Below are 9860 nucleotides of genomic sequence, written 5' to 3' on the forward strand. Positions count from 1 at the left end.
CCGTTCATCACTTGGCGGCAACTTTGACAGATCACAACTACTCTGTCCAGCTTCTGAGACACGCTGTGGAGTTGCACCCTTCACATAATGAAGCCCCCGGAGGACTGGAGAGGTACTCGGTTCTACATTTTGCCATCCAGGCTTACAACTTCAGGGCCCTAAGATACCTCCTGGAGTCTGGCGTCGGGCTTGGGCGATATATGGTCGATGCCCTTGGTAACAACCCACTCCACTGTGTGTTTCGGCTTGCCTTGGAATCGGCGAACAAAGCGTCATCGAGATTAGCCTGTAGAAAAATGGTCGACGATCTTATGGACAACCACGGGTTTCACCACCGCATGGTCCGAACTTGCTACCCATACGAGTCACCAATCCTGATTGTTGCTCAATCTGCTCGTATAGATTGGAGCGGCAGGCATCACATGATCAAGTACCTACTTGGAAAATGCCTGAAAAGCGAACTGGATATGAGGTTTCACCGGAACTATAACCCTGCACTTCACCGAAGCATTCTCAACGTCCCTGACGCATGTGGAAATACTGCACTGGCATTCATTGCCCAAGCCATCGTAGTACACAGAGGTAACGAGGGCCTCGAAGCCGTGTTCAGAAATATGATCCGGCACGGAGCTCAAATCAACCTGGACATCAACCCCCGATATAGACCCCGCAGGTACGCCCACTCAATCAAGTACATTGTCCAATTCGCCGAGGGATGCACCAGGTTCAAGAAGCTGGTCGACAGACTCGGTGGCCGTCTTCACCAGGCTGAAGTTGATGATACTGCTATTGGGTACGATGGCATCGAACATCGAGATCATGAGCCACACGTACGCTCGCTTCCTCCACAGCATCTCTTTGCCCAAGAGCACCCCTAAAATCAGTATCCGATACTGATCAATTCGCGAAACCAGAGCGGGAGGCCGAAGCTTGGTAGATTGCTTCCTGGTGGAGAATTGGTGCTTAAGGCTGATAACCTTCGGAAACCTCCCGCGAGACATTTGAGAAACCATACCTCGATTTTTACCGAAGAGAAACTCTGTACACTGCATTTGATTTCATCAATTTTTTGGGCGCAAGATATCAGCATACAAGGCATATTAGAGATACCTGAGACGGCTGTCATCAGACAAAACGGGCATGAGGCCGAGAAGGAATTAGCAAGTCCGGTGCAGCATTCCCACACGATATCGCAATGCAAAGGGTTGGTTGTATGAGAATTGTAATCGGGGGACATGTACAATAATTGCTCGCTAGAGAAGAAAATAGAAGAAAACCCACCAATGATTGCTTGTTTCTGGCTGTGAGAGAGCCCAAGTGATATTGTAGATGACCTTGACCCATCTAGCCAACCTCTTTACGTCTTGGATGAAAGCTAGACCATGGGGATAGATAAGTAGGTGACCAACAAGTGCATATTTCGAGCACCACGATATCGGACTTCCTAATCAAGCACCAGCATGAAAGATCTACACATCTTATTTGAGTCTAGTCGAAGCAGTACACAAGTCATGAGACACATTGCCTAGAACAGCAAGTCCTCTAAAGATAACAGCCTCGGAATGAAGATCAAGGTCTGGGTGAGGAAGATGTAGATGCACTTTTTTGCCTGTGTTGTACATATTGCTACGGCTGGCTTCTTCACCTCCTCTTCTTCCTCTCTCTCCCTCTCCCCCCTTGCATTCTATTTCAGTATAAGCAACATTTGACACCACAAACACCACAAACACCACAAACAAAACCCCACGAAGACCTATCTACAGAGTAAATAAGACCCTTGTCAAATCTCGGACGCACACTTCCCCAAAAGGCAGGTTGCCCATCTTCCGATCCCCACACTCTTATTCTCCATCCAGAAACACCCCATGTCGATCACCGGCACTACCTTATCAGCGTGGCGGCGTCTCAGCCTTTGACTGGACCCTGCACTTTATAACCCGGCACTGAATAGACGCTCGATATCCCGATAGTCATCTGCTCGCCTATCACGATGCCTCGTGCCTGAGAGATCTACGGACTTGAAACCCATATACGTGCGTCGGTGAGGATGTCTGGACAGAGGACAGCTTATTGTGCGCCGGATGTATGTCCAATAAGGAAGGAGCATGAATTCTGTGGTTTTATGTAGATGCTTGGTCTTAGATGGAGATGGTGATGTGATTAGAGGGATGCCGAGATGGTATCTTGGCTTGAGTGATATAAAGACACTTGTGTAGCGTCCAAAGTATGCAGTACTCTTCACCTTTCTCTTCATCCCTCTCGAAGTCTCCTGTCCTCAATTTGGCATCTCAAGATGAAGTTCTCTATCGCGCTTCTCGTTCCTGTTGCTGGCGTCCTCGCCGCACCTACACCTGTATGGCACTCTTGGCCACACTTATCATGATACCATCTCTGACATATCTAGCCCGGAATTCCCAGTGACTCTACTGCTCGTTCACTTCTGAGCGGTCTCACCGTTGCCGCTTCCACCAACACAGGCACCTATGACAGAGACCTCTTCCCTCACTGGGAGACCTATGAGGGTGCTTGCAACACTCGGTGATTACACCCATATCAGGAGACATGCGTCTAGATACTAATAAGCCTGTTAGTGAGTACGTCTTGAAGAGAGATGGAACAAACGTCGTCACCAACTCGGCCTGTGCTGCTACTTCCGGCACTTGGAAGTCTCCCTATGACGGAGCCACCTGGACACAGGCCAGCGACATCGACATTGACCACATGGTTCCTCTGAAGAACGCTTGGATCGTAAGTCCCCTCTTCAACATCTGACCTTTCACGTCTGGGGAGACACTAGCTGACACATCTTAGTCTGGAGCTGCTTCGTGGACTACCGCCAAGCGTACTCAGTTCGCCAATGATGTTACACGACCCCAGCTGTGGGCAGGCAAGTTAACCCAATGCTTTGCGTATCAAGAACAATAAGCTAACATCATCATGAAGTTACCGACAATGTCAACCAGGCAAAGAGCGACAAGTCCCCTGATTCTTGGAAGCCTCCTCTGACCAGCTTCTACTGCACCTACGCCAAGAGCTGGATCCAGGTCAAGAGCTACTGGCAGTTGACTATTACCAGCGCCGAGAAGACCGCTCTCGGTTCCATGCTTGACTACTGTTAAGTCAAGATGGCTTCGAAAGTGGTTCATCGGGAGTATTATACATATTGAATCAGGTGCCTTCAAAAGCTCATTGACTGGCAACGTTAAATATACCACGAGCCGCGATATTCTGCAGCTTCAAATCTTACAATAAAAGTCTCGAGATCAAGTTGAAAAGGGCTTCACGTGAACTATGCAAAGATACTGTCAAAAACATTCAATCTTCATATTCAGTGATATATTCATATATCGTCCCAATATCATTACAAAGAAGAGTATTAATTTTATACGCATCCAAATACCAAGGCATTCATAACGCCCTGTCTTCTCCACCATCAGTACAACGCTCTCTCTTTTGTATACACCGTAGAATTATTCGTGAAACGCAACACCTGGGGGGTATCAGGGCTGTTTGATTGCCCGTGAGCGAGAAACAAAAAAGTAGCAAAATGAAAATGTCAACGCCAACTCCAAATATGCAGCAAACGTCAAAAACTGATGCGTCTGTATGTATGTATGCTTGTTCGTACATAGACCGTTTCAAGGTCTCAATGTTACATCTCCTTCATCGTCGCTGCTGACGTCCATGTCACCTTCACTGAGTTCACCTCGCGCAGCTCTTTGCGCCAAGTCCCTCTCGTGGTAGATTTCTTGCTTCCTCGAATCAGCTTGTCTAAGACAGTCGACGTATGTCGTGAACTTGACAATTTCGCGTAGTAGGTACGCGCTCTTGCGCTCCCAGTTAGCCATGGCCTTCACAGCGTTGCTACCTCTAGGGGTAAAAGCCAGAAGCATGGGGCTGCGGAGTCGGTTATGTGTCTGTAGTTCTGCCTCGATCCCTTTGACATAGGTGTCCAGAGTCTGGAGCTGCTCCGCTTCAGGCTGATTGCTGGGCCGCATGCTCTGGGTGGGTGGTGCCCATTCGGCAATGTGAATCCGATCGCCTGGTAGCTTACCACGTCCACTGTTGTTGGTGAAAGCACCCGCAACGTGATCAAAGCTTGATCCTCGGAAGCTACCACTGTTAACACTTGACCTCCGGCCATGTGCTGCGCTGCTTCCGGGGCGCGATGTCTTGCCAGTCGTAGTCTCGTTGATGGCTGATACCAAAGCGTTGTTGACAATGGCCTCACTCCATCCATACTCGATGTTACTTATACCACCAGTCAATGGATGGGTACTCAAACGAGCGCTCCAGTAGTTGGCTGTAGTAACGAATTCCTTGCAAATCTCGGGTGTGCCGACTTGGAATAGGTGAACAGCGCCGTTAGGAAGGCTCAGCGCCCATACATGTGGGCGGGCCCGAGAGTAACCTGGCGGTGGAAGCGCAGATGCAAGAGTCTGTCGTAGGTTATAGCAGCCCAGATTCGTTGCGTTATCTTGCCAATTGCCACCGCCGACAATAGCAGGGGCACCGCCAGCGTTTCTGCCGCGGTTTCTCGAACGGACAGATTTGTTAGGCTGGAATGAGAACAGATTCAGCTGTCCCTTTTGAATGACAGCAAAGACTTCGGACCAATTTCTGGCCTTGGCCTTCTTATCCACGCCATCCAGGTGGTGCTTGTGAGTGACCATTCCTTCCTTGACCCATGGGGGTCCAGCAAGTTCAAGAGACTCGTCTTCAAGGAGTTGAGTTGCCGGAATCTCAGAACTCATGATGGATGGGGCACCGTCCCCGTACATTTCTTCATCTCGAATGATGGCTTGACTCAGTGCATTTGCAAAACCGATCGATTGCTGATAGTCACCTCGAGGGAGGTGAGAGCCAAAGGAGTCTTGTGAAACAGATGTTTGGGTCCTTCCAAGAGAGTGGCGGCTCCATGTGGCAGAGGACGGTGTAGGACTCCACAGTGAATTGCCATCGTCGAAACTTGTACGGCTCGAAGAAAAGCCGTTGCGGCTCATGCCAGCGCGAGATCGACTCTTGGATGTCCACCTTGCTGTATTGGCTCGACCGTTCTCGTTGATTCGGCCGCGAACAGATAGCTGGCTCTCCGAGGGAGCCTTACTAAGGACACTAGGAGTTCTCTTTAGCATCCCCATTACAGAAAGTCCTCCACTGTGGGAAGGCTGTAGGCTGGCGTTCTTCTCAGATTCAGCGCCAAACAAGGGCAGCCTTTCATCTCTGATAGAGGTATAGATTCCCTTTAGGACAGTCTCTATCTGTTCCTCCCAGGCCTTTCTCGTGCCATTAAAACGGGACTTGACCAAGGGGCCGCAGTCTTCAATACCCTCACCAGGTAGAGTACCCGAGTCCGCACGAGCCGGGGGTCTGAAGGAGTTTCTGAAAGAACGTCGGTCCTGCTCAGAAGGCGGGTCCTGGTTCTCACCAGCCGCAAGGCCATTCTTGTCTGGAAGAATGCTTGGGCGGTGGAAAGCATCAGGGGCGGATTCATCGACAGCCTGCAAGATGGTCGTCATGGTGTTCTTGATAAACTGACTGCGGGTCATTTTCGACTCAATATCAGCCAAGTGCAGGTCAGTATTGAGCAACATAATTGAGTAGCAAATGGTGTGAATCACATCTATCACAGTTAGTTTAGAAAATCATCGGGCAGCTCATGTGCTTACCAGTTGCCTTGAACCCATGGTTAGGATTGCAGTCACACCATCTTTTAGAAAAGGCCACCAGGATGCGATCAACTTGCTGAGTCTCGGCCCGAAAAACCAATCGTCCGCAAACTTGTCTCAGTGCTTGAACAATGCTCTGATTAGTAAAGTCGTACAGCTCCATGTAAGCTTGAAGTGTACGTTGTCTGATCGGGCCCTCTTCACCCATCCACGAGGCAGCCTTCTCCTTCTGGATGAAGTCCTCATTACCATCGTAGATCTTTTGTGCCTTCTGACGATCATCTTCGGTCGGGTCCCCGATGACAAACTCAGGCTCATCAATACCCTTGTTTTTAATCGAATCGAAAGTGCCAAGTACTTTGGGACTAGGGTCTGCCGAGCTTTCGATCCTCACGCTAGGAGGAGCACTGAGAGCAGACTTATAATCTGTACCAGTTGAAGCTGATCCTGGACTAGAGGCTCGAGCTCCTTCGATCGGCAGTGCCAGGTTGGAGCGGTCTGGCTCATCCTCGGAATCGGACTGCTGTGGGCGATGGGAAGGCTTCCTGGACCCAACATGGTCTTTGCCGGGTCGAGGAATGGCTCTTGCTGGAGTGTTATCGGGCTGCTTGGACTTAGTTTGGGATACGCTAGCAGGCTTTCGGTTCGAAAATCCACGTTCATCCTCATTATCACTAGCCCCATCAAGGTTAAGGAATGAGTTATTTCGCGACTCGATCGCTTTGGTAGGCCTTTCAGGTGGAGGGCGGGAGGGTGTACTGTTGTTATTTCGCTTGTTGAGCTGCTCATCAGACTCTGAACGGACTGTTCTGATCCTAGCATTGGGGCTTGGCGAATAGTCAGGCGAGAACTCTCGCTGATATCCTTCTCTTTCTGCAGCCCTGTCGTCTCGTTCCGGTGTCATGTTGGAAATATCGGCCAGTGGAGACGGTCCTTGAGAAGCAGAAGTTCCCGGAGCACTCTGACCAGACCTGAGATACGGGTTCATAACCTTGCGTAAACTGCTGACGGGGCTTGGCTGCGGTGGATAGTTGCCATCTCTATCCTGAGGAGCCAGGTTAGGCGCAGCTGTAGGGACGGGAGCTGCAGGCATTGGAGGCAGAGGAGGAGTATCTTCAGTAACGGACTTCTTCCGCCGACGGAAGAACGAGGATGGTTTCTTTTGTAGTACGGGGTGATGAGAATGTGATGAAGATGTGTCGCGAGATGGTGGTGCCGATGCACTACCAGCCATCTTGTCGGCAGAAGGATTCGATTGTGGTGCCGGAGGGTTTGTCGTTTCGTTGTTATGTGAGTTGTTGCGGGACGATCCAAACACTCTCCTGAAAAAGCCTGGACGCTCCTTGACGGGTGCAGGTGCATGTGTTGCAGGCGTTGGGCCGCTGTGCACGGTCGGGTCCTTTGATTTACCATAGCCAACATTGGGTGCAGGCGCCGAATCAAGGTCCAGGGCTGGCACAGCAGGTGTAGGCTCCCGAGATGTGGCAGGCTTGCGTCCCGACACGCTCTTCAAAGAGCGACTGCTGCGTTTATGATCGAGTGTCGGGGGCTCGAGAGGTGGAGGTGGCATTGGTGGTGGGATAGACGAGGGCATTGCCGACATCGCAGGGATCGACGGCTCCCGTCGTGGGCCACCCGGGACGGTAGGGGTCGGGGCTGCATCGTATTCGTTGTCGATGTAACTATTCGGGAATTCGACTCGAAAGGGAGACGGTTCAACAACTGGAGGCTGTGCTGCTTGGTGTTGAGGTCCATAGTCAAAACTTGCAGATCTTCCAAACCCGCGTCCATATCGTTGACTTCCAAGCACTTGAACATAACCAGCGTCAACACTAGCTGTACTACTGCTCTTGCTGCCCGGTTTGCCCCCTCTCGAATGCATGGCTCTCGATGAGCCTGCTCTGTGGCCTTCGCGAACGCTATTGAGGCGCGGGAAACTTGATTGGAAATTGGAGCTACTATTGCTCCGTCGACCGCGACTCGATATACGACTGGAATCGTCTGCTCCTTCAAGATCCGAGCTGTAAGAGTATTGGTGTCCGTTGGATCGGGGGGGGCCTGCGACAGAATTGGAGGCTACCCAACTTCTAGTCTGCTCGGCGGCGCCAAACTGGGGCGAGGTCTCGTCGAAGGTATGTGTACGGGATGCAGGTGTGGATGATGGGCCGTACTTGTCGCTCAACTGTGCCATGGAGAATTGGTCGAGAGACATAAGCATATTAGCCACGAGGGAGTCTCGGGTGACGTTGCGAGGAGACAACGATAGATCGTGGGAGTCGCGCTGGGTGGATGATGGAGGTAGACGGTCGGCCATATCGTCCTCGACGGGAGTGGGATTCTCTAGAAAGGACTCATGCGCGTGAGTATTGGAGGCGGGTAACCTGGTAGGCGCCCGATTGTTGCTGCTACTGTTGTTGTCGGAATTCGTATTGGCCAGAGACCTTGACTTAGACTTGGACTTAGACTGGGACACGCGGTATTCTGAATCCTGAGGAGGCGGCGTCCGTGGGTGCGGAATGGCGTCCCTTTCCCTCGACAACGGCGAGGCAAGGGATGAAGCGTTTGTGTTGATATTCAGGTCGGTATGAGGCCGACGTCGAGTCTTGCGACGAGCATTGTCGTTGGAGGATGAAGTTGAGTTCAACGGCATCTTGACTCGATGGGGGCCGGGCAGAGAAAAGGGCTTTTTTGTCTGGCTGCTCAGCTCCCTTGGCTCGTACTCTCACCTGCAACCTGCAGAGCTAAATCTCCTCTCACCAAACCAACCCAAGCCAATCTGAGTAGAGGTAGGCTAGCTGAGTTAGCAAGAGAAGCCGGCTTCCGCATGGGTCGCAAAAATAAAAAATAAAAAGCCACGCGCGAACGATTGGGCCAGTTGGCGGTTGGCTTTGACGGACAACGGGGGCCCAGGAATTGTGACGTGCAAAGTTGGCTGATGCTAAGTATTTCGACCCTCGACGGCGCCGCGAGGAATTTCAATCTAGCAGCACCAACCAGTTTCACGGTACAACTGTTGGTAGGTACCGAATGTATACATGTACCTGCGTCTTGACCATCAAAACAACCATCCCAGTCGAGCTTCGGGGATAGATCTAGGGTCTTATTCGCTGCAAATTTGTTCTTTTGGTTGCCAGTCCAGGGGGAGAAGTGCCTGTAAAGAGGGGCGACAAGGGTCTTTGATGCAGGGGGAAAGATGGGGTGTTAATTAATAGCAGTTGAACTCATGAACGCCAGGAAGTACCCGGTACGGACTAAAATGAGAGCAATTGAAGACTGAGGAATGCTCATGAAACGTTCAGAGGAATGGGGGATATGCACATGAACGTATCCGTCCAAGGTTACACAGTGTCCTAGAACTCAATATCCAATTGACGAACTTGTTTTAATCTTTAGGCGCCGTTCAAGTGCGTGCCCGTATGTTTGCGTGGTACCGGTGCAGTTGAGTGGAAGTTGTAGAAGCACATCCATCACACTAATAAAAGGCATCGGGATTGGATGCCAGGTATTTGGATGTCAGTGGATATCATCACCACAACCACCTGAAAATGAATCTACTAAAAGCAACCAGCAGGGCACGATGCTGCAGAACGTTCAGTAATATGCATCTGCAATGTCTGCATCTACAGTTCCAGATGAAGAGCATGTAAATTCATCAATCCCTGCTTCACCTAAAAACGCCAACCCGAGAATGTCCCATCACTCCATATGAATGATGATGTGCGCTAATTCCCGCCGACCTAAACTTGAATGAACGTAATTCAATAAACCAAACCTTGTTAGGCCTTCAAACAATGTCAATCGTGGAGACAGAATCAAAAGGTTCCAGCCTTGCCGCTCCCGAGTCAGTAGGCAAACTCTAATACTCAACGGATACAAAGTCAAATTGATCTACTACGGTACAAGATATGGTAGCCATTGAGTTACCAATAGCCACTGGATACTCCAGCTAGAGAGTGCATATGAGTCTTTGGGCTTCAGCCTTCTATCTTCTGGAACCTTTTTCTGGAGCTATCAAGAAGACTGTCCCAGTGGGCTGGGCGTTGAGGCGAGCCCAAGGACCCTTGACAAGACAAGGAAGCCCCTTTTTCTCTTAACGTCCGTCACCCAAAGACTGGCCACCCCCACAGACCGGCCACCTCACTTTTAACCCAGCCACCCAATTTATATATACTTTAAACAGTCACAACTCTA

General features: G+C 50.6%; 3 protein-coding genes across 4 annotated transcripts; 1 reads left to right on the forward strand and 2 right to left on the reverse strand.

Annotated features, from left to right (window-relative positions):
- Positions 1-447: 447 nt before the first annotated feature.
- On the reverse strand, positions 448-1356 carry FOIG_03103 (uncharacterized protein). Of its 2 annotated transcripts, none has more exons than XM_031200765.1 (2): positions 1282-1356; positions 448-1039 (listed from the first exon to the last, which is right to left on the reverse strand). In XM_031200765.1, exon 2 carries the CDS (start codon positions 1011-1013, stop codon positions 684-686), a length of 330 nt encoding a protein of 109 aa, XP_031070533.1. In that variant the 5' UTR covers positions 1014-1039; positions 1282-1356; the 3' UTR covers positions 448-683. The 2 variants fall into 2 exon arrangements, with proteins under 2 accessions (XP_031070533.1, XP_031070532.1); XM_031200764.1 differs by having other exon boundaries at positions 620-1110; positions 1282-1350.
- Positions 1357-1781: 425 nt separating this feature from the next.
- On the forward strand, positions 1782-3455 carry FOIG_03104 (uncharacterized protein). Its single transcript, XM_031200766.1, has 5 exons — positions 1782-2353; positions 2405-2538; positions 2592-2748; positions 2812-2887; positions 2944-3455. Exons 1-5 carry the CDS (start codon positions 2294-2296, stop codon positions 3117-3119), a joined length of 603 nt encoding a protein of 200 aa, XP_031070534.1. The 5' UTR covers positions 1782-2293; the 3' UTR covers positions 3120-3455.
- On the reverse strand, positions 3291-8513 carry FOIG_03105 (uncharacterized protein). The gene is made up of 2 exons (XM_031200767.1): positions 5670-8513; positions 3291-5623 (listed from the first exon to the last, which is right to left on the reverse strand). The coding sequence occupies exons 1-2, from the start codon at positions 8317-8319 to the stop codon at positions 3639-3641; spliced, it is 4635 nt and encodes a 1544-aa protein (XP_031070535.1). The 5' UTR covers positions 8320-8513; the 3' UTR covers positions 3291-3638.
- Between the last annotated feature and the right edge of the window lie 1347 nt (positions 8514-9860).

Source organism: Fusarium odoratissimum (genome assembly GCF_000260195.1).
Source record: "Fusarium odoratissimum NRRL 54006 unplaced genomic scaffold supercont1.3, whole genome shotgun sequence".
NCBI lineage: Eukaryota > Fungi > Ascomycota > Sordariomycetes > Hypocreales > Nectriaceae > Fusarium > Fusarium odoratissimum.

Excerpts from the sequence above, each read along its gene's own strand:
- FOIG_03105 (XM_031200767.1), bottom strand. The coding sequence starts at position 8,319 with ATGCCGTTGAACTCAACTTCATCCTCCAACGACAATGCTCGTCGCAAG. Across the intron at positions 5,624-5,669 it reads CCATGGGTTCAAGGCAACTG|ATGTGATTCACACCATTTGC; the intron begins GTAAGCACATGA and ends TAACTGTGATAG.
- FOIG_03104 (XM_031200766.1), top strand. The coding sequence starts at position 2,294 with ATGAAGTTCTCTATCGCGCTTCTCGTTCCTGTTGCTGGCGTCCTCGCC. Across the intron at positions 2,354-2,404 it reads TCCTCGCCGCACCTACACCT|CCCGGAATTCCCAGTGACTC; the intron begins GTATGGCACTCT and ends TGACATATCTAG. Across the intron at positions 2,888-2,943 it reads ACGACCCCAGCTGTGGGCAG|TTACCGACAATGTCAACCAG; the intron begins GCAAGTTAACCC and ends ATCATCATGAAG.
- FOIG_03103 (XM_031200764.1), bottom strand. The coding sequence starts at position 1,052 with ATGCAGTGTACAGAGTTTCTCTTCGGTAAAAATCGAGGTATGGTTTCT.